Genomic DNA, 23,379 nt, shown 5'->3' with positions numbered 1-23,379 from the left:
TTTGTAGCCTGGGTGGAGCCAAAGTCAACAATCACAGCGGGCGTTACAGAGGGGCCTCTCACGTGATGGACGATGGCTTCAGGGTACGAGGTCCGCTACAGTGGCCAAGCAGTGGTCCTGGAGATCCGAGTCGAGAAATGGAACCTCACGACCGTCTACGGGCGAATCGTGACTGGTCAAATTCCCAATCTTGATGGCAATCTTCCCGGTGATGAAAGGATCAAGAACCAAGGCTCAATTGCTTTCCATGCACCTCTTTCAACAACAAAGAAACAAGAATGACCCCGAGACAAGGCTTCTCGCACTGGCGGGGACAAAGGAACAGGCGTTTCGCCTTGTCGTCTCCTATTGATCACCCATTGACAAGATTCACCCTTCCACGCCCCATCCATTCATTGCCTTTGGTCCCAGTCATTGTCCGGCCCTGTGGCTATTCAGTCAAGCGGGCGTCAGAATACTTGACGGCAGTTCATCGGGAAGACATTCCATTGCTAACAATGCATGCCAAATGCGATTGGGTATGATGGATCGTCAAGTACTTCTGTTCTCAGCCCGTCAACTATTCTGACCATCACTTTTGCTTCCCTGTCACCAGGCGGAACCTACCCTCGCTTCTCGCTACCTTAGCCCAACAGCTTCCAGGCTGTCGATCAATCAGCAGGATCATGCTCTCCATTGCTGACTTGGGAGGGCTTAGCTTCCCCGTTATGACGCTGTTCGTTCCCCACAGGAACGCGCATACCTACGACCAGAATGTCGGCTCTTTGGCCAGCCAGGCACAGATGTGAGGGCCTCGGCCGCATCCGCATCCGCATCCGCATCGCCATTGGCTCCCTGGCGTGGCAGCGTGGCCCGCCGAGCAAGGGCGTCTGCCGGCCTGTGCTCGGCCACTGCTGTGATGTGATGGCTGCCAAGCTGGAGGGACCCTTTTAGCTCCGCCAAAGCTTCTTTCTGAGCTTCCAATCTTCTTCTGTCTTTTTCTCCAATCCCTCCTCACCTCGGACTCGGCACATGGAGATTTGCCCCAGCTGATCAGACTGCAGCTTGGCTGCCCCTTTTCAATCCCTCTTTGTCCCGACTCGACCACCGTCTCCAACACCCTTTCCATCGCTCTCTGCGCGAGTTCGCGCCCTTGTCCCCAGGATGCGGTCCACAATGGCTTCGCTCCGGCTGCTGGTAAGCTTGGGATTGCCCCCGGATAGCTTGGGACGTCATAACTGACAACGCCTTTCTATGCACCAGCAAGCCACCCCCATGCGCATCGCATCGCGCCGTGCCCAGCTCATAGCGACGCCCATCACCGCGACCTGCTCCCCGAGGCTTGCCGGCTACCAGTCACTCGGCTTCCGACGATCCTTCGCCGATGAGAAAAAGGGCGGGGCTCCCGAAAACGCGCACGAGAGCGCTGCCAAGGAACAGATCTCCGACGCATCGACCGACCAAGCCTCCAAGGCTGCCTCCTCTTCCTCTGCTGTAGCCTCCGAGGCTTCTTCGTCGCCCTCTTCGACTCCGAAGTCGTCCTCGTCCTCTTCCCTCTCGCCGAACGAAGACTGGGAAGAAAACCCAAACTTCAACATCGAGAAGTTCTCCGAGCTTCCTCACTCCAACTTCGGCGTGAACCAACACATGATCATTAATGATGAGTTCAAGGAGGCACTCCGACAGGTCCTCTGGCAGTTCCGAGCGCCGATTCGCTATGCGTTCGCATACGGTTCCGGTGTATTCCCCCAGAGCAAGAGTGAGGGCCGTGTTCCCACCGAGGCCGAGATAAAGGCGATTCACCCCAAGGCTCCGCTTAGTGTGCAGAGAGCTCAGGATGGCACCCCCAAGATGATCGATTTCATCTTCGGAGTCACCTTCACCCAGCACTGGCACAGTCTCAACCTCAATCAGCATCGCGATCATTACAGCGCGCTCGGCTCCCTCGGATCGGGTGCCGTGTCCTTCGTCCAGGATCGATGGGGCGCAGGCATGTACTTCAACACATACGTCGTCGTCAATGGCATTCTCATCAAATATGGCGTTGTCAACCTCGACACGCTCTGCAGAGATCTGAGCGAGTGGGACACCCTTTACCTGGCCGGTCGCCTGCATAAGCCCGTCAAGATTCTGCGCGACGACGCTCGTGTCAGGCTTGCGAACCAGATGAATCTACTATCGGCTCTGCGCACGGCATTGCTGATGCTCCCGCCCAACTTCACCGAGCAGGAGCTCTACAGCACGATCGCCGGCATCTCATACCTGGGCGACCCTCGCATGGCCTTCCCGACCGAGAATCCGCGCAAGGTGTCCAACATCGTCACCAACAACATGTCAAACTTCCGCCGCCTGTACGCGCCTCTGATCGAGACACTCCCCAATGTCGAGTTTGACGATCCCAACACCCGCACCCACGACTGGCTCACCAACCCAGAGGTCAACTTCAATCTGCGGCAGGACATGGATCCCGTCAAGCGGGGCAACATGGTTAGGCGCCTCCCCAAGGCCTTCCGCAGCCGTCTCTACTTCAAGTACCAGAGCAAGTTTGGCATTCCTCAGCTCGAGTTCAACAAGATGATGGACGAGTCCAAGAACGAGGACTCCACGAGCTTCAAGCGCCAGCAAGGTGGCGGCTTCGAGCGCCGCATCGCCCAGGACGAACCCGAGCAGCTCCGTACCTACGTCCGCCAGGTCATCAAGCAGACCATCAACTGGCCCAGCACGACACAGAGTCTCAAGGGCCTGCTCACGGCTGGGTTCAGGCGGACATTCCGCTACCTCGGCGAGAAGCTGGACAAGTATCGTGAGGGCAAGAAGCCCAAGGAAGAGCCGAAGAAGCCCGTCTCGGCTCCAAAGGGCGACAACGTCGAGGTCGAGGACAAATCCCCCTCTGCTGACGACAAGAAGGGCTCCAACTAAACCCTCGAGGGCTCTTTGTACAAAACTGGAACATTGGGAACGGAGTTTGAGTGGTCATATGACATTACAGAGTTGCTTTTGCATGGCACTACCATCATGAACAGAGGGGGCGGATACTTCAGCATTTGCAGCGATTGATTTTATTTTCTTCATTTATTTTATGTTGCATGCGTCTACAGGTGTCGAGCGCACCAGACGCTCGCTTCGCCACATTGATCCTACTGTCTGATCACCAGCTCTCCGCGCACTGCGGGCAAAGACTGAATACAAGAGACCACCGCGAGGTTGGCTCTCCGCGATGATTTTCTTTTGTCACTTGCGATGGCCGAGGAGAGAGATGGTTCCGACGGCCTTCTGAAGGTAAGTTCTGCAGCTGGAGACGAACTTCAGGGTTTCCGGGACTCGTTGCTTTACTCTGCGATGAATGAAAGCATGGCATATCCGAGACGGCGGTTGCATCGCGATGTGTTGTTGTAGCTGTATGATAGACTAGGGACGCATGAATGACGCGTCTCTCATCCTGATCAGAAAATGAAGAGCTATATCAAGACTTGGTAGAACTATTTGTGCTGGGATGAACCCGTGTGGCCTCCATATTGTGCAAAGCCTGCTCTAACGCGATTCTACCACGGGTCATCGGCCATATGCTTGAGGAACGAGCTTTTCTCCCCCTCCTCCGCCTCTCCCGACGCCTGCTCCTTCTCTCTGATCGGCATCGTAGTCTCGGATCCCTCGACCGCCTTCTCGTCTTTTCCTTGTCTGCCTTCCTTTGCCCCAGCGTCCTCTGCCACCGTGCCGGCTCTCTCCTCTGTCGAGATCCTCGCACCGGCAGAGCCCACGAGGTCATCGACCATCTTTTCCTTCATGTCCTCCACCACATCGATCCACCCCCTGTCCTCCAGCCGCGCCCGCACGGCATCCCAGTCCACGGGGCTCGCCGGCACGCTGCCCGCGTCGGCCTGCCACGACGCCGACCTGGCCGGCATCTCGGGCGCCCGGAGCGCCTCCCCGCCACCGCCGCCGCCACCGCCGCCCGTCCACTCCGCCAGCGTGATGGGCTCGTAGGCGGACCCTAGCCGCAGGCTGCGCTTGAGATTCCGAAACTCCTCGGTGCGCTCGACCTCTTCGCCGCCGCCGCCGCCGCCGGGAGCGGGGCGCACGATGCCGTACCTGTTGGCCCCGTAGTGCAGCTCGTAGGCGATGCCGCCGGAGAAGACGGGCGTCATGGCCGGCGAGTAGAGCGCCGTGGTCTCCTGGAAGATGCGGGGCGGGTCCGCTTCCTCGTCCTCCGGGCCGCCTTGGATGATCTTGCCGCCGTACTCGGAGAGGAACAGGGGGATGTGGGTGTTGGAGAAGAGCTTGACCTGTGCATGTGTACGCCCCCCCGGCGTTGGATCAGTATTAGGCTACGACGGTCAGGGGAGGGGGAGAGGGGTGTAGTGTGGGCGATGGTGAGTTGCGCGTACCATGCGTTTCCATCCTGAGATCTGCATGGATGCCTTGCCGATCCAGCTGTAGTCGTTGAACTGTTTACCCTGTCTGTCAGCTGGTACGATCAAAGAAGCTTTCCTGCAGGTCTGGTCTTCTCACGCAGAAGAAATCAACGGCCTCCTCTTCCGGCCCGGCAGACAGGAACTTGAAAGTAGGCATTCTCGTCATCATCTCGGCCGAGTGGCTGTACCCCACGGGGAGCACCCTCTGCCCCTCGCCCGACGCCTCGGACGCGGCCATGCGCATGTAGCACTTGACGTCGCGCACCACGGCCCGGATGGCGCCCGCGGCGCCGCTCGACTCCGGAGAGTTGATGACCTCGTGCCCGGCGAGGACGCCCAGGACGTTGGGGTAGGCCGAGAGGCTGTCGATGCCGGCGAAGAACCTGTCCATCAGGGCCGGGGTGTACGACTCGAGCGGCGCGGAGCGGTTGATGACGTTCCAGGGGTCGTGGAGGCACTGGTGTTGACGTCGGAGGTGAGTAACTGGTACGTTGTCAAGAGCGGCTGGGGGGGAGGGCTGGGGATCTTACAGTCAGGACGTGGATCCCGGCTTCTGCGAGGAGGGACATGGAGGCGTCATGGCTCTTGGCCGGGTCGTGGTGAACTAGGAGAGTAGGTCAACGAGGGACGTACATTTGTGGGGGGAGAAGTCAGATTCGGGACGGACACGTAAAGATGGTATTCAGCCCGAGTTCTTTGAACAGGTCGATATCCTTGCGCAAAGCCTCGATCCGGTCGTCCGCCAGAGGGTCTCTCCGGCGCTCTTCGCGACGATGCACCTGGTATACGATTCCCTTCACCAAGAACTAATTATTCACACACGGGTCAGCTATTATCTGGCGACTTCACGCCCAGGGCCAACGCACTCTGCTTTCGCCCTTCCATAGGTAACGGCCTTTGATCGTGACCGGTTCAAAGGATGATGACATGGTGACGAAATACTCTGGACACAGTGCTTCGATTTAAGATCAGTGAGCTTGCCTGATGCCAGGATAGAGAATAGCAGTTCTCGATGAAGCGTCAACAAGGTCGCTCGAAACTGCGGTGAGGAATGACGTCAAAATGTGGCCACTAACTGCGGATGCCTAGTATTTTCTGGGCACCTTTTCCAGACAGCAAACACCGCCCGTGTTCTCGATGAAAAGCGGGAAATTCCAAGACTCATGAGCAACATGAATGTAGTTACTATGTGTCACCTAAAAAGACATATCTCATTTGATACTTATTTGTGGCTGAACTTGGAAACACACCGTGCCTTTCTTACTAAAGTTCGGGGCATAATTATTGACTTTCGCGAACCTGTGGTGATCTTCTGATGCGGCTGGTCTTTTGCTTGAGTTTTGACAAGTAGAGTACTGAGCTAAGAAAGACTATGGTTCCGGATTACTAGAAAGTTATCAACAATCCCTTAGATCTAAAATCACTGGTCACAACCAGTCGAGCCCAAGGCCTTGTGTTGATCGCTCAGGCATGTTCCAAGCTTCATTTGCCAGACGCAGGAGGCGCACATCCTTCCTCATGCCACGGCCGGCAATCTGTGTGACACTCGGCTCCCTTCTCAGGCATCTTGCCAAATTCGAGATAATCTTTTATGATGTTGTTGGTGCACTCGCTCCAACCGCTTCCCAGCGCGCTGTGCCCAGCCGAATCTTGCACCACAAGCACGGATCCTGGATGTGCGGCTTCGACATTTCGAGCGTTCAGGATCGGGGTCAAGGGATCCAAATGGGAGCCTAGAAGAAGCAGAGGGGCAGCAGGAGCGCCATCCCTGAGGTCCGGATCGGCTGGGGGTGTGGTCCACGGGCCCGTGAACCTCCACTTGGCCGGGACCTTCCACCCTGAGCATGTCAGACGCATATTGGCCCACGTCGGGCCGAGAGTCACCGACTGGTCCGTCAGTTCGTCGACATACTTGCTGTAAAAGTCAACGCCGTGGCCCGTCGCGTCTGTTGCGTCGCTGCAAGAGATGGCGGCCTGGGCATCTTGTTGCTGAAGAATGACTGCGGTCTCTGAAGTCGAATTACCGGCTTCAGCAGCGCAGTCCTGACCGAGGCTGACACTGCCATACACTGACGCCACGAGACCAGTAAAGTTGCCCGCCATCGCCTCGGCGAGAAGCTGCGCTTGGGCGCGGTAGCTGTCGGAGGGTGCGATGACAGGGACGGAGAAGGTCTGCCGGATTTCATAGCCCGTGACGATGAATACGTGTCCGTGGAGAACCACAGGAATGGGGTTCCTTGTGGCATTCTCGATGAAGGCTTCTACACGATTCTTGATGTCTGCACTGCTCTGGTCATTGTTGGTCTTGAGGGCACACTCCTCTCCGGCCTCGAAACAAGAGTCGTAGAACAGCTGCACAACCTTTTCCGTGTCTAGCAAGTTACTGAGCCACCACTATGGCAGAATAATTAGCAAGGATCAACAATGAGATATGGCAGACCTTCACTAACCCCTTTCATGTAATCTGCTGGATCAGCAACGGCATCGAGGATCATACGTCCAACTCGGCCAGGGTACATGGATGCAAAGGTGTTGCCCAAAATGCTGCCATAAGACACTGCAAGACTCTGGAGTCGGGGTAATGGGCGGTCCTTGTCAGAGATGGTACCGTTGCATTGACTCTTGTGCCGCAATTCGTCGACGCGATCTACAATCTCCAGCATATCTCTGGCTACTGCTGCTGTCGACACATGTGCTAGAATGCCAGTGTCCCCGTTTGTCTCCTTGCAGACCTCGCCGTACGCTTGGTCAAGGGTATATCGTCGGCGTATTGCGTCCTCTCCACCGGCCAAGGAGCCGATGCCTTGTTGATTCAGGATCATGGCATCTCGGCCAAGGAAGGTGTCGAAGCACTCTACCGCTGGGGTCGTGTACTTTATGCCGCGGGGATCGAACGCGAGAATCTCATAGTGCTTGTCCCTGTCGGCAATTCCCTGGAACTTCGGACCAAAACCCAAGCCAAACTCCACTCCGGACGAGCCGGGACCGCCTGGGCTGATGATGATCGTACCGCCGAAGCTAGGGTCGTCTTCTGCAACGGTGGCTGACAGCGTGATGATGGCAATGGCTACACTTGCGTTTTTGTCCGGATCATTCCAGTCCATCGGCACTTGAAGCCGTGCACACTTGAAGCCATCATAACAAGGATGATAATGCAGATTAGAGGAGGGTTCGATAGCCGTCCAGTCAAAATCAACTGCAGCGGCAATTGCAGATACTGCGGCTGCGCAGACGAGCAGCACACCTCTCGCGATCCGGCTTGCCATCATGGCCATGAACTGAATGGATGCAAGTACTGCGAGCAGAGCCAAATTTACTTCCAGTAAAGGCACTGCACACTTTTAAAGCCAAGAGTCTCCCAACTTCAGCGACAACTTATTATTGCCATTTTGGGCGAGAATGGGGTTTCTTCGGTCGATCACTGAGCGGTGACATTTGGGGATGCCTCTTCCAGTAAGGATCCTCCCCTTCCCTAGAATACTACCGAGTTTCGTTTGGGGCACATGTATCGAGCCTTCGGATACAACCGAGTAACTAAATGGACTTGCTATCAGGCGTAATTCCTCATAGATCTAGCGCCTGTCCATGGCGTTTTTCGTCTATTACGTATGTCCAGGCAGGAGGAAGTCCGTCCTTTAGGTTTGAGATTGAAACCTGTTGCTTCCACCCTGAAGTCTGCCTGAGTGTGAGCGCAAAAGTCCTTGATACTTAGCTGCATCTGGTCGCTGTAAAGGGTATCATTTATCATTGGACTTCTATCGGACCGAAGCTTGGCGCGGGGAAGCTGTCAGCGTCAACCTGTGTGCGGGGGCGTGGATGGGCTGGCGTTACAAAGAGAAAGACAACACCGCAGTCCTGGACTCAATGGACTTGACTTCGAGGCGAAATGGCAAGTGCCGGCTCATTCGGCCTGAGTGCCGCATGGTCGACATTCTCGAACGCGCAGGAAAGCGCGGGAGTATACGGTTTATTCCGGGTTTGGAAGAGCCATGTCGGGTTGAGATCACTCACTGTAACCCTTTGCACTGACTGATGGGCCGTCGATCTGTACCCGGCAGGCTGAAGAGCAATCCTTCTCTCCGAGCAGGTCTTATTCATCGGAACGCCGACCTGCAATCTGCGACATGAGATATGTGGCCAGCCATCTCTGGTCACTGGAACCTCTTGGTTGAGGATGTATCAAGTGCTGGGGACCGGGGTTGCTGCGGCCAGCGATCAGACCTCTGATGTAGGACTGTGCTTCAGGGGCCCGCGCTTTCGCCCTCTGCACAACCACGGTGATCTTCACCGAGGCGTCTCAGGTTTGTATGCGACCGCAGTATTGCAGTGGTTCATTACTCGGATATCCGTGCGTCCAGCACTGTTCCGGCAAGAAGATGCTTTCTGACTCTTGGTGCTGCCGCAAATGCCACTGCGTCCTCTGAAGTCCACTGTCGGAGATGGCCCAGCAGTACCAAGGTCTGCGGCTCTCCTGTGAACCGCTGCAGGTGTCGCAGACGCAGGGTCCGGCTCAATTGCCCTTGCTCCTGTAACAGGACTGCACCCGAGATCTTCGATTTCTTTTCCGTGATTTCTAGATCCGCGAGACCTCAGCGCCCTCTGCGTCTCTTTTCTTCCTTCTGTCCGTCTATGGGTGATGTCAAAGTTGGTCTCTCTGCAGATGCGTTCACAGCTTCACCATGCGATGTATGTGCCTTTTGTACACGGTGTTTTGGGTACTAGGCGGTGCGATCGGCCATGTCATGGCAACACCTTCAACAGGATATGAGTCGGCGACGGCGGAAAGGTTGGAGGCGAGGAGAGATGGCCACGGGGCCCTCGTCCGGCGACAGAAACGGGATCCATGTCCGGGGCAGAACAGCACGACACTCGAGCTGGCATCAGGGCAGAAATTCCAGGTCTTCTGCGGCTCCGACATAACTGGGACACCACTCTTCCAGGCCATGAGGCCCGACTTGATGACCTGTGCCGACCTCTGCACGACAATCCATCCCAGGTGCGACGCAGCAACATTTTCAAGCGACACAGGACAGTGTGCTCTCAAGGCATTTCTGCCCACCAATGCCTCATCAGCAATGACACCGAGTAACTTCGATACGGTGATACCCATCCCCCGCGTGGCGAAGTCCAACTGCCCTTCTCTGAGGGGCAATCAAGTCGTCGAGGGCAGCGGGTTCCAGATGTTCTGCTCCATGGTCAGCAACGGCAACGATCTCGCGCAGGTATTCGCATCCGACTTCCAGACCTGCATGGGCCTATGCGTGGCGAACTCGCTGTGCAATGGAATCTCCTTTGATCCAGCGCAGACGCAGGGGCTCAGGAATTGTTACCTGAAGAAGTCACTCAATGTATCCGGTCTGATACAGCTCGACGGCGTGGACTCTGCCCTCGCCATCACCCGATCGGCAAATGCCGAAGCACAAGGGAAAGATGGCGACGACGACGATGACGATGGCAAGGATGGCAATCGTGGTGATGGTCGCACACGGCCAGGGCAAAACGACCGGGACGGCGTAGCGCCGACCGGTGTGAAAGCATACCAGTCGATTGACATGGACACGAAGCCTTGGATCATTGCTAGCGCGGCGGGCTCTAGTGCTGTGGTTGTCTTCATCGTGGTCATGGTCTGTCTGCGGAGTCGGGAACGTGGAGCGCGTCGGCAGCGCGGGAAGGTCCTGGATGAGGACTACTACGAGAAACCTCAACAACGACGGTCGATGTCTGGAGGCGCCAGCCAGTGACGGCAGCGCATGTAAGGAATATTAGGTTCACACACCTACGAGCGGAGAGTTTTGCATAGAAGGTTTGAGGCAAGATAGTGCAGGGTACACTTTGATAGGCGGCGTTCTCTGGTTCACATTAGTCCTGGGTTTTCATAAAGGTCTCATTTTGTATACCATGAGGATATGAAACCTCATAATCCAACTCGCTAAACAGCATTGTTAATCTCTTTTTCAGCCCACTACAGATACCTATCTGCATGTAATATCATGTCTCTCATTAAGTCCAATATCATTGACGAATGTTCGGCCTCAACACAGCTGGGCTAGTTCTACTGTCTTAAGAGTCTCGTTGCCTATAAAGAGCACAGATCAATGGGCATCGGTCCTCTGACTTCCTGTGAGATATTGACCACTTGACGAAGGCAAAAGCTGCCTAGATTTTAGAGACAGTCGCAATAGAAGCAGGGCGCACAGTCGATACACAAGGCGTCCCTTGAAGCCCAATTATGGGGATGATATCGGTATAAAGAAGGTGCACGCAGAAATGTGTCCAATGGAACCATCTGAGGTGCAACAAGCAACGGCAATACGGCATGCACTTGGGAAGGCCGCCAAGCGTATCCGTCAAAGATATACACGTAGTTTGTCGACGTCTGGCAATGGTTCTCCCTCACTGGCTGTCTTTGAACTTGCTGCATAGTTGTAAAGGATCAGGTCATCTTGGCCTGCATCAGGCTGTATGTATGTGTTGTGCCTAAGTTGTAGTGAAGCAGATCTGGTGCATGCACAATTCTGCATAAAGATGAGTTATGACATTCACATAGCTACATTATTAAGCTCTCAGGGCAAACAATCTCCCGCAGCCCTGACAAATGTTACAATTGGCTAGCACAGTGGGGTGATCAACGGTATTAGCTAAGGTCCATGCACATCAGAGGTGCATTAGATAATGCAGGGCCATCAAGGTTGAGTCCGGCGCAGGAGATAGCCTATTAGTGTGGCGTACCCACTTCTCGGCCACACCCCTATCCCGGCCATCTTAATCTCACAATAATTTCACTTTAAACTTCAATATCTCTTTATTAAAAAGTGATTTAAAATTAACTATAGCTATAAGTTAAATTCTAACTTAAAATAAAGAAAATATATAAGAAAAAAGTTGATATTTATTTAATACTTATATTAATTTTAAATAATAAAATATTAAGTAAGATTTTAAGTCTTTTAAAAATAAATCTTAAAATAATAGATTTTATAATTTTAAGAAATATTAAAATAAATAGTTATATTATAATAAAATAAAATAAAGTTTTAAAAAAATTATAAATATTTTAAATATTTTATAAAGTTAATTTTTAAAAATATATAAAAAATAATATTTCTTTTATTTATTAAAAAGTTTTTAAAGACTTTTAATAAATTATATTTATACTTTTTATAAAATCTAATAAAATATAAATTATTTATTTTATATTTTAAAGATTTATTTAATAATTTATAAAGTGTCATAAAACCAACCACCATTACTATAGTGCACCACCCTAGGCGGTTAAGAAGATAAGATAGACAGAAAACATATAGACCCTAGGATCACTATCTAAGCTAATAATCCCTTACTATAGATCACTACACTTTATAATAAGGACTTATAAAGAATCATTATAATTTAAAGTGATCTATAATCTATATATATAGATATATACCTACCCTTAGACACCTACTCTAGATAGCTCTTTAATATTTAAAGTATCTTATTTAATAAAGTACCTTTAAGTAAAGCTATCTTAACTATAATTAAGTCAACTATTATTACTTAGCAGTACCTATTACTTACTGCTTATATAAACCTATATATCTCTAGTCCTATAAAGTAGTCTTATCTCTTAAGATTAAGGATTATTATATATTAAATACTCTTATTTAGTTAGTAGACTATATCCTAAGTAATACTTATAGAAACTATATTAAGATCTTAATTTATTAATAATATACTCTTATTTATAATAAAATAAGCTAATATTAAAATCTAGTAACTCTCTACTTTAGTATAGATCTTATAGGTAGGAGGTATCTAGAGTATGAAGTATAAAGTTCTATTAATATATAGAGGAAGTAAGAAAGGTCTCTAAGAATTTCTTACTTAGTATAGAGGATATCTTATAAAGTATAAACCTAACTTCCTATATCTAAATAATTAGATACTCTTTATAATAACTTAACTTAAAGAAGAAGCTCTTATCTAATTTAAACCTATATAGAGGAACTACTTAGAATATCTAAAGAATAATAGAGATCTTAAGGCTTAAGCTATCTTTATAGGAGGCTTTATTATATTTAAAAAAGCTATTAAGATAGCTTTTAAAGATCTAGATAAGGAATAAATAGTAGAATGATAATTAATAGTACTTTAATAAATAGAATCTATATCTAGTTATACTATTAGGTTTAGATAAGTTTTAAGTTTCTTTAAATAGAAAGATAAACCTCTAATAGTTATATTTTATACTAAGCTTAAGATAGAAGTTAAGAATAAACTTATTAAAATAAACTGATCTAAGAAGTTTATATAATATATTATAATTATAGTCTAGATTAATAACTAACTTTATAAGTAATAAATAGAATATAAAAGATAGTAACTATAGGTATATCACCTAAGGACCTTTAACTAAGAAAGAAAAATAATATAAGTAAAAAGCACTATAGCCTAAAGATCTATATAGTATATAGGACCTATAGAACTTAATACTATAAAATAGAATAATAATAAGACCTATTATAACTATAGTAAGAAGGGACACTTTACCTATAACTACTAATAGAAAAAGTAAGAGAAAGTATTTAAGCCTATATAATAAGTAAGTATAGCTTAGAAGATTAACTATAATAGTAAGTACTAGATAATATATTATAATAATACTTATCTAATATATATCTAAGGTAAGAAGGCCTTAGAATGGTTTCTAAAAGCTATAGGATAGTTAAAGGTTGTTACTATAGGAAAAAGAGGGTTATCTAGGAAGAAACTACTTAGGCTAAAGAAATAAAATAATATCCTACTAAGAATAAATAGAATTAGGTTTAGAGATAACTTAGATAAAGGATCTAAATTTATATAGGATAAAGATATATACTTAATAGCTATAAAAGATAATAATAAGTAGATATAGGTATAGCTTAAAGAAAAAGAAGACTAGAGAGAAAACCTATTTACTTCTCTACTAGAAAGTGATAATAAGAAATATAGATAAATAATAACTACTTAATAATAACTAGCCTTAAGTAGAGAATAGATAGTTATTATACTTTTAGAAATAACTTCTTACTAAGTAGTAGTAGGAGGAAGAAGAGAGGTTATATAAGATTAAAAGGATTTATAATTATATTATAAGGATAACTAATATAATTAGATTTTATAGTCTACTTATATATTTAATAAGTATTTAAGGCATCTAATAAAGAAATTAAAGTATTAATTTATATCTAGATAATAGAAAGAATTCCTACTATATATATATTTAGAAGAAGATCTAGAGTATTAGAAGATTTTCTATTAAGATATAATAAAAAGATATACTGTTCTATAGATAAGACTTAACTATCTAGTTGACTATATACTTAGATAAAGAGCAATAATTAATTATATTATAGTAATATATAAAATTTACTAACTTAGAAAACTAGAGTTATAGTATTAATAATAGAAATTATAAGAAGAAGCTAGAAAAGAGTAAGTATACCTCTAATATAGTTAGATATAATAATAAATATAGAGGGTAAGAGAAAGCACCTCTATTATCCTAATACTTACTTAAGATAAGATACTAGAAGATAAATAAGTATAAGAAGATATAATATTAGTCTTAAAGGAATAAGTAAAAATAAGATAACTAGTATATATAGAGTATATAAGATAACTCTATAAAGAAGCTGCTAGTCAGTCTATATTAAAAAATAATAAGTATTATTATTAAAGAGCTAAATAAATAGTAAAAAGATAAAGGATCTAAGAGTAATCTTTAATCTATTGCTCTTTATAGTAAAAATATAGCTTAAAGGATATAAGACTATTATACTAATAGATAGTAGAGCTTAGAAAAATTTTATATTACTATAAATAATAAATAAACTTAATATACTATAGGCTTATAAGAAAGACTCTTATAAATTATATATAGTAGAAGGGAAACCAGTCTAGTATAATAGAGGAATTATTAATTAAGAGATATTATAAATCTCTATTATAATTAACTCTAAGGAAATACTAATCACTTTAGATATTATTAATATAGTAGAATATAATATAATATTAGAACTACTATAGCTATAGAAGTATAACCCTATTATTAATTGATTTACTAGCTAGTTAATCTAGATAATAAGATTTAATTAGAAATAATTAAAGAAGGACTTAGCCTCTACTACTTCTTAAAAATAGGATATATATAAGTTATAAACCTATAGAGTACTACTATACTTAAAGAAGGACATACCTAAAGAGATTATAATAATATTAAAAGAATACTATTAATATAGTAAACTATTCTAAAAGGAATTAGAAATAAAACTATTACTATACTTATACTATAATTATAAGATATCTCTTAAACTAGGGATATAGTTAAAATTTTAGAAAATCTATAAACTAAATAAACTATAGCTAAGTAAGTTAAAGAAGTATCTTAAGAAGAATCTTAGAAAGAGATATATTTAATTATTATAATTACTAATAGGATATCTAATCCTCTAAGTATCTAAGAAGAATAGTAAATAGAGGATATATAATAATTATTAATAACTTAATAATATTATAATTAAGAATAGATATCTATTATCTTTAATTATCAAACTCTATAATAGGTTATATAGAGCTAATTAGTTTACTATATTAGACCTACTAGATGCCTATAACCTTATATATATTAAGAAGGAAGATAAGTAGAAAACAGCCTTTTATATCTAACTAGAATATTATAAGTATCTTATAATATCTTTTAGCCTTATAAATATACCTATCTTATTCTAAAATATAATTAATAATATATTATAAAAACATCTAGATAACTTTATTATTATCTATCTTAATAATATCTTAATTTACTCTAGGATTCTAGAGTAATATCAGAAGTATGTCTATTAGATACTATAAGCTCTATAGGATATAAACCTATTAATTAATCTAAATAAGAGTTAGTTCTATATCTAGAAGGTAGTTTACCTTAGACACTTAATTAAACTAGAATAAGTCTAAATAGATCTAGTAAAACTAGAGGTAGTTAAGAACTAGTCTATATCTATAAATATTAAGAAAGTATAATCCTTTCTAGAATTTACTAATTACTACTAAAGATATCTAAAAGATTATAGAGAAGTGATAATCCCTCTAACTAATCTAATAAAAAAAGATACTAAGTTTAAATAGATATTAAAGTATTAAGCAGTCTTTAACTAAGTTAAAAGAGACATACTTAAGAAATTAGTTACTTAAATAGCTAACTTTAATTAACTATATAAGTTAGAAACTAATATATCTAATTATATCTTAAAGGGATAGCTTAGACAGTATAATAATAATAGAAAACTCTATCTAGTAGCCTATTTCTTAAAAAAGCTATATAGACTAGAACTTAACTATTAGATTTATAATAAGAAACTTATAGTAATTATTAAGTACTTTAAAGAATAGAGATTATATCTAAGTAGTATATAACATCCTATTATAATATTTACTAACTATAAAAACTTAATATACTTTATTATATTAAAGGAACTTAATAAGAGATAAATATAATAAGTAGAATTCCTCTTAGAATTTAACTTTAAGATTATATATTATAAAGAATCTAAAAATAATAAAGTAGATATACTTAACTAAAGGCTAGATTATAAATAGAAGGTATCTATAGAAATATAAGCCATCCTATAGATATAAAATAATAGAAGTATAGGAGGTGTTTCTTAATAGATTATACTTATTAAGCTTATTATACTAATAGATTAAGAAAAGGAAAAGGAAATCTACTAGTATTATAATAACAATCCTTATATTAAGAAGAGGCTACTAAAAGAATTACTGGTTATATATAATAGATGACTATACCTACCTTTAATCTTAAGAGAGAAATATATATAAGAAATATATAAGGCTAAGATTTATAGGCATAAAGGAATTATAAGAACTAAAGTAAGAGTCTAGAAGAGGTATAACTTCCTAGAGCTTAATAGGATAGTCAGAAAGATATAGAAAACTTATTATAAATATAATAGTAATAAGATATCTAGATATCTATCTTATAGAGAATTATAACTAATCCTAATACTAAAATAACCCTAGTACTTAGTAGTAATAGATTTTATTATTAAGCTACTAAAATCTAGAGACCTAACTATAAGAATAGAGTATAATAGTATTTTAATAATATCTAAAAGGCTTATTAAGTATATATACTTCCTATTGTTTAATAAATTATATATAGTAGAATAGCTTATATTTATATTCCTATAAATAGTAATAGCTAACTATAGGATACTATATAAAATTATTATAGATTAAGAACTAATATATATATTAAAATTCTATATATTCTTAATAGAATAATTTAAAGTTAATAAAAAACTATCTACAGCCTACTATCTATAAATAGATAGATAAATTAAATATTTAAATTAGGTATTAGAAGTATACTTATATAACTATATTAACTATAATTAAGATAATTAGATAGAACTGCTACTACTTATATAGTTTATATATAATAGTACTTCTACTAAAACTATAAAGATTTTACTATTCTTTACTAACTATAGCTAAAATCTAAAAATATACTGATAATTATAAGATAAGATTAATATAGAATCTATAATTATTAAGGCAGAATATCTTAAGAAACTATATATATCCTTAAAAGTAGAACTTAAATTTATTTAAAAATAAGTCTACTATTATTATAATAGGAAAAGAATAAAGAGACCATCCTTCTTAAAGAGAGATATAGTCTACCTACTATAAAAAAATATTACTATAAAATAATTTAGTGATAAATTAAACTATAAGAAACTAAGACCCTTTAAAATTAAATAGAGAATCTTAATATCTAACTACAAACTATTATTACTAAAGACAATATAAATTCATCTAATTTTTTATATTTCCCTACTAGAACCAGCCTCTCTAGAAGTATGACTATAAGAACCAGTAGAAGTAGAAGAAGAAGAAGAAGAATATAAAGTTAAATAAATACTTAAGTAGAGAATATTAGATAGGAAGTATCTAATTAAGTAGAAAGGCTATAATATTATAGAGAATATCTAGAAATCTATTAAGAATCTAATATATTATTAGTAGAAGCTTTAATAGTTCTATTAGTAAAGTCAGTACCTAAAAATAGTTAATAACTATCTAAACTAAAGACACTCTAATTAATAGAGAAGAGGTTGACCCTTAGAGAATAAGCATCCTTAATAATATATACATCCTTCTTCTCTAGCTTCTCTAGAGATTATATTCTATAGTAAAATAAGTCTGTCCTATAATCCTTTAAAAACTACTTCTATCTATATAGATAAGATAAGTAGTTTAGTATTATTTATAGCTAGATTTATAGTATAAATATTTCCTTCTTAATATTTAATTTCTCTTTTAAAACCTTTTACTACTTAGTTAGTATATAGGATATTAGAAGGAGGTTAGCTATAAAAGAAAAATCTAAGAAATATAGAAGTATCTATAAGAAGAAGTTATATTAATATTATTATAAGACTGACTATAATAAATATAATAGCTATATTAAGACTTACCCTCTATTATATAATATACTAGGTTATTCTTAAAGTAATAAGAATATAATATTACTTTAACCCTATAGATATCTATATATATATTAAGTATAACTTATTTAGAAGTTTTTAAAGATTTCTATTTCTTTATACAACCTAAGGATATATTATTAGAAGGATATTAGAAGAATTAAAGGAAGAGTTTAATACCTATAGTAGAAGTTTTAGTTCTAGGTAGATAGGTCTTAAGAATAACCTTAGGTTATTAGAATATCAATTTAAGAGGAGGATATTATATTATAAAACTAACTACTATTATTATAGTATATTACTCTAGGTAGTTAAGAAGATAAGATAGATAGAAAATATATAAACCCTAAGATTACTATCTAAGCTAGTAATTCCTTATTATAGATCATTATACTCTATAGTAAGAACTTATAAAGGATTACTATAATCTAAAGTGATCTATAATCTATATATACAGACATATACCTACCCTTAGACACCTATCTTAGATAGCTCTCTAGTATTTAAAGTATCTTATTTAATAAAGTACCTTTAAGTAAAGTTATCTTAGCTATGATTAAGTCAATCACTATTACTTAGCAATGTCTATTACTTACTGCTTATATAAACCTATATGCCTCTAGTCCTATAAAGTAGTCTTACCTCTTAGGATTAAGGATTGTTATATAAAGAATATAAATTTAAGATTTTAAAGTTTAATTTATAAATAATAATAAAAATCTTCTAATATAATTTTAAAGATTTTAAGTATATATAATAATATATTAATAAAAACTTAAATTTATAAAAAATAAACAATATTTTTAAATATCTTAAAAAAGTTTTTTAAGTTTTTTAATATTAATTTTTAACTTAATTATTAAATATTAAAAGAAAAATAAATATTTTAAATCTTTTTAAGAATTCTATAAAATATTTATTAAATTTAAATATAAAATTATAAAAAGACTAAAATTAAAAATCTTTAAATATTTAAATTTAATAATATTTTAAATATATACTTCTCTTATATATTCTTTATTGGATATATAATTAATATAAGAGTGAAATTCTTATAAAAATACTAGTTGTATATAAGAAGTTATATCTATTTAAAAAGTATGTCTTTACTAGAGAAAAGTGGCCGGGATGGGGGTGTGGCCGGGAAGTGGGTACGCCACACTAAGTAATGCGCAAGGGTCAAAGCTTCTGCACGGCAGTGTGCGTTTCTGATGACTTATGTGACAAATGGTGCGATGTCCTTCTGCGGGCTTAATTAAGCACTCCAAGACGGGCTCGCACCAACTCGGACGAAGCCTCATGTGTGAAGCAGACTATATAACGCCTCCCTCCACTCTTGACTTTGACTCTGCTATAACCATTGCAGCATCATTAACAATTTCTACAACACATTAGTCCTTCAATAAGAATATTCAAACCAATTCCCTGACTATCGCCCTTAGCAGCATCGACCAGACACCACACTCGCCTACAATGTCGACCTCCAAACTCTTCCAGCCTCTCAAGATCGGCGACATGACCTTGGCACACAGACTGGTGATGGCACCACTCACCAGGTACCGAGCCAACAAGAAGCATGTACCTCTCCCCTTGGTCAAGGAATACTACGGCCAAAGAGCCTCCACACCCGGTACACTCCTCATCACGGAAGCCACCTTTATCTCTCAACAAGCAGCTGGTGATGCCAATGTGCCCGGTATCTGGAACCAGGATCAGATCGCGGCCTGGAAGGAGGTCACGGAGACCGTCCATTCGAAAGGCAGCTACATCTTCCTGCAGCTCTGGGCGCTCGGTCGCGTCGCGCACCCCGACGTCGCCGAGGCCGAAGGTATCAAGATCAAGGCTCCCAGCCCCATCGCTCTTGAGGGTTCTGCGACTCCGGAGGAGATGACGACTGAGGATATCAAATCTTTTCTCGCCGACTACGCTCAGGCCGCACGGAATGCCATGGAGGCCGGGTTCGACGGCGTTGAGCTGCACGGTGCCAACGGGTATCTGATCGACCAGTTTATCCAGGACGTCTCGAACCAGCGCACCGACGAGTACGGCGGGAGCATCGAGAACCGGTCTCGTTTCCCCCTGCAGGTCCTCAAGACTCTGGCGGACACAATTGGCCCGAACCGCGTCGCCGTCCGCCTCTCGCCGTGGTCTGGGTTCCAGGGCATGCGCATGGCCGATCCTATTCCGCAATTCACGCATCTCATCAGCGAAGCTAGCAAGATGAAGCTCGCATACCTCCATGTAGTCGAGTCTCGCGTCATTGGCAACATGGACTGCGAGTCTACCGAGTCGAACCAGTTCGCCCTCGACGCGTGGGGAAACACTTCTCCAGTCCTGCTGGCCGGTGGGTTCAAGCCCGAGAGCGCCAAGAAGCTTGTGGACGAGGACCAAAAGAACGCAGAGGTCGCAGTCGTCTTTGGTCGGTACTTCCTTGCGAACCCGGATCTTGTATTCCGAGTGAGAAAGGGATTGGAGTTGAACAAATACAACCGGGACACGTTTTACAAAGCCGAAAGCCCGGTTGGGTATATCGACTACCCGTTCAGCAGAGAGTGGGAGGTGGCAAAGGCTTGAGAACTCTTACATTCTCGAGATAGACATATTTCTATAGATTCTGTTATCAGACAGCGTTATGAATTGATTTCTTCGACTTACCCACTCCTTGACTAGGACGCTCTAAAGTCCCACACTGGATGCAAGGTATGCGCAATTCCAGAGCAAGCTAAGTGCAATTCCATAGCAAGCTAGGTGCATTTCTAGAGCAAGATGACTCTTATAAGTGAGGACGTCCTTCCAATACTGTAGCCATATGTCCCTGTGACAGCCCAGCAGCATGTGCCCTCCAAGTTCCATCCAACTTCGGCGCAGCAGAGATCATGACATTGATAGACAACCCAGATCTTGCACTACCCAAAGGCTCCCTGATATTGGTAACGGGAGCCTCGGGCTACATTGCCAGCAACTTCATCATCGAAGCTCTTGATGCAGGCTACAAGATTCGCGGCACTGTGCGCTCAGCTTTCAAGGCCCAAAGAACAAAAGAAGTATTCGACTCGCCTAACTATGACGCATTGGTGGTCGCAGACATAGAGCAAGATGGCGCCTTTGACGACGCTGTCAAGGGAGTCGATGCCATTGTGCACATGGCCTCGCCCCTGACACTCAACCCGAATCCGAAGGAAGTCGTCTCCCCGGCTGTCAAGGGAGCCACGTCCATTCTCCAGTCCGCGATCAGAGAGCCCAGTGTCAAAAGATTCGTCCTTACGAGCTCAAGTACAGCGACGAGCCTGCCTAAGCCCGGAGTCAAGTTCAAGATCGATAAGAATACCTGGAACACGGAGGTCGAGGACTATGTCGATTTCCCGCCGCCATATCTGCCTGAGAACGCTACGAAGGTATATGCTGCGAGCAAGACCAAAGCGGAACAGGCAGTTTGGAAGTTCGTCAGGGAGGAGAGGCCCAGATTTGTGGTTAATTGTGTCAGTTGTGATACTGCTCTCTTCTCCAGACCAATTTCTAATGAAGGTGCTTAGGTGAACCCGGCATTCAATATGGGTCGTGTAGTCGACTCTCCCGGCGCAACAGGTCAGGTAATTATCGAGGCTTTCAAGGGAAACGTGGCCTGGGGGTTCCCTCCACAATATATGGTCAACGTGGTAGACTGTGCTAGACTGCATCTGGCTGCTCTTCTTGACGGCTCCGTCCAGAATGAGCGCATCCTGGCCTTTGGTACTCCGTTCAACTGGAACGATGTGTTGGATAATTTCCACCAGCTGTTCCCGGATCGCAAGTTTGTTGACAACCAGCAACAGGAGGTTGATCTTAGCGAAGTTGACAATGGGCTCGGGCAGGAGTTGCTGCGAAAGTGGTTTTGTCAAGACGGCTATACAGGACTCAAAGAGAGTCTCAGACAGAATGTCGCAAGTCTAGTTTAAAAGGCAATTGGAAATTAGAGACTCCATTAAATATTACAGATTAAAACAGTCCAATGTTCATGGTAATCTGAGACCCAATTATTTGGACGTCGGAATGGTGCTGTTGCTCAGTTCCTTGAAGTCCTCGAGATCCTTCTTGACCAGTTCGACCTCGTGCACGATCGCGCCGTAGGAATCAGATCCAAGCGGCAGACGGATAGGGATACGATCGCCTGAGGTCACCAACTTGTCGATAGCCTTGGCGATCAGACCGATGTCAGACCAGCCCGACGCGGTCCCCGAGCTCATCATGTACTGCTCCAAGAGCCGCGCCGGCGCATCCTTCAGGTAGGCCGGATGGCCCTGACAGACATCCATGCTGGAGCCAGTAAAGTTGGTGCTCACACCGCCAGGCTCGATGATACAGAAGTTGACTAGAAGGACGATTTGTCAGCATAAATGTGCCTCCAAATCAGCAGATTGAGAAAGGCACTCACTGTTCCACTCTGGCCGCACCTCCTTGGCGAATGCCTCCGTGAAGCCCTCGACGGCAAACTTGCCCGCGTGGTAGAAAGCACCGCCGGGCACGGCCAGGAACCCGCCCATGGAGGTGACGTTGAGGATGATGCCGCCCTGCCGGCCGCCGCTCTTGGGGTTCTCGTCGCGCATGACCCGCACGGCGTGCTTCGACACCCTGACCGTGCCCCAGAACAGCGTCTCGATCTGGCGGCGCTCCTGCTCCTCCGTCGCGGCCTCGGTGTCGCCCCACAGCGAGTAGCCGGCGTTGTTGATCACGACGTCGAGCCGGCCGAACCTGTCGACCGCCGCGGCGACGGCGGCGTCGACGGAGGACTGGGAGGTGACGTCGAGCGCGACCTTGAGGACGCGCGGGCCGTCGGCGATGGCGTCGAGGGCAGCCGTCTTGCGCGCGGTGGCGACGAGGCGGTAGGTCGGGTGGGCAGTGACGTACTTGGCGATGCCTTGGCCTATGCCTGAGGAGCAGCCGGTGACTAGAGTGCGTTAGTTTACGATTGAGAAAGCGTTCTGTGGAATGACTTACTGAACCAGACGGCATCAGAGGGCAGGTTGTAGCGTGTAGAGTTGGGGGTAAAGTCCATTGCGATTGATGGTGTTGACGATGCAGTAGACTGATGAGGTAAATTAAGGGGTTCGAAAGAAGAGTATTTAGACCAAGTAGATAGTATGTGGTAGTGTAGTGATGCTAGTAATTCTATGGTGATATTGAGACATTGATGATCATTTTGAAGGCGAGGGTTTCGCATTTTTATAGCGTGTGGACATAGGCAACACATATCACATCGGAATGCACGATCATGGAGATATGGAATCAGGCCGTTTAAGTCCCTCTCTTGACTCCGGTGATTGTCCATCTTACTTCCGGCACCAGCGGCCGCGGCGTCCGGCGCGCATGAGCGGATGAGGCCGCATTCACCGCGTCCCCCACTCTGAAAACGGCGGGCGGGGCTCCACAATGCGGCCGCTTCGGCCGCAAAGTCCGCACCCGCTGAAGCCCTCCTCCGGTTT

General features: G+C 43.6%; 6 protein-coding genes across 6 annotated transcripts; 3 read left to right on the top strand and 3 right to left on the bottom strand.

Annotated features, from left to right (window-relative positions):
* Nucleotides 1-1,254: 1,254 nt before the first annotated feature.
* Nucleotides 1,255-2,898, top strand: E0L32_000307 (uncharacterized protein; the record flags this gene model as incomplete). Its single annotated transcript, XM_031137329.1, has 1 exon — nt 1,255-2,898. One exon carries the CDS (start codon nt 1,255-1,257, stop codon nt 2,896-2,898), a length of 1,644 nt encoding a protein of 547 aa, XP_030997684.1.
* Nucleotides 2,899-3,521: 623 nt separating this feature from the next.
* E0L32_000306 (uncharacterized protein) lies at nt 3,522-5,320 on the bottom strand (the record flags this gene model as incomplete). The annotated part of the gene is made up of 6 exons (XM_031137318.1): nt 3,522-4,304; nt 4,365-4,424; nt 4,489-4,848; nt 4,922-4,995; nt 5,059-5,197; nt 5,258-5,320. The coding sequence occupies 6 exons, from the start codon at nt 5,318-5,320 to the stop codon at nt 3,522-3,524; spliced, it is 1,479 nt and encodes a 492-aa protein (XP_030997683.1).
* Nucleotides 5,321-5,873: 553 nt separating this feature from the next.
* E0L32_000305 (uncharacterized protein) lies at nt 5,874-7,657 on the bottom strand (the record flags this gene model as incomplete). The annotated part of the gene is made up of 2 exons (XM_031137307.1): nt 5,874-6,785; nt 6,842-7,657. The coding sequence occupies 2 exons, from the start codon at nt 7,655-7,657 to the stop codon at nt 5,874-5,876; spliced, it is 1,728 nt and encodes a 575-aa protein (XP_030997682.1).
* Nucleotides 7,658-9,070: 1,413 nt separating this feature from the next.
* E0L32_000304 (uncharacterized protein) lies at nt 9,071-10,132 on the top strand (the record flags this gene model as incomplete). Its single annotated transcript, XM_031137296.1, has 1 exon — nt 9,071-10,132. One exon carries the CDS (start codon nt 9,071-9,073, stop codon nt 10,130-10,132), a length of 1,062 nt encoding a protein of 353 aa, XP_030997681.1.
* Nucleotides 10,133-19,393: 9,261 nt separating this feature from the next.
* Nucleotides 19,394-21,855, top strand: E0L32_000303 (uncharacterized protein; the record flags this gene model as incomplete). The annotated part of the gene is made up of 5 exons (XM_031137285.1): nt 19,394-20,479; nt 20,591-20,620; nt 20,681-20,699; nt 20,750-21,399; nt 21,454-21,855. The coding sequence occupies 5 exons, from the start codon at nt 19,394-19,396 to the stop codon at nt 21,853-21,855; spliced, it is 2,187 nt and encodes a 728-aa protein (XP_030997680.1).
* A 78-nt stretch (nt 21,856-21,933) lies between these two features.
* E0L32_000302 (uncharacterized protein) lies at nt 21,934-22,952 on the bottom strand (the record flags this gene model as incomplete). Its single annotated transcript, XM_031137274.1, has 3 exons — nt 21,934-22,268; nt 22,332-22,844; nt 22,895-22,952. 3 exons carry the CDS (start codon nt 22,950-22,952, stop codon nt 21,934-21,936), a joined length of 906 nt encoding a protein of 301 aa, XP_030997679.1.
* Nucleotides 22,953-23,379: the final 427 nt, after the last annotated feature.

This window comes from Thyridium curvatum (genome assembly GCF_004353045.1).
Source record: "Thyridium curvatum strain D216 chromosome Unknown NODE_1_length_1224711_cov_81.814160, whole genome shotgun sequence".
Taxonomy (NCBI): Eukaryota; Fungi; Ascomycota; class Sordariomycetes; order Thyridiales; family Thyridiaceae; genus Thyridium; species Thyridium curvatum.
The sequence above is the reverse complement of the archived record's forward strand: the minus strand, read 5'-3'. Positions and strand labels throughout refer to the sequence as shown.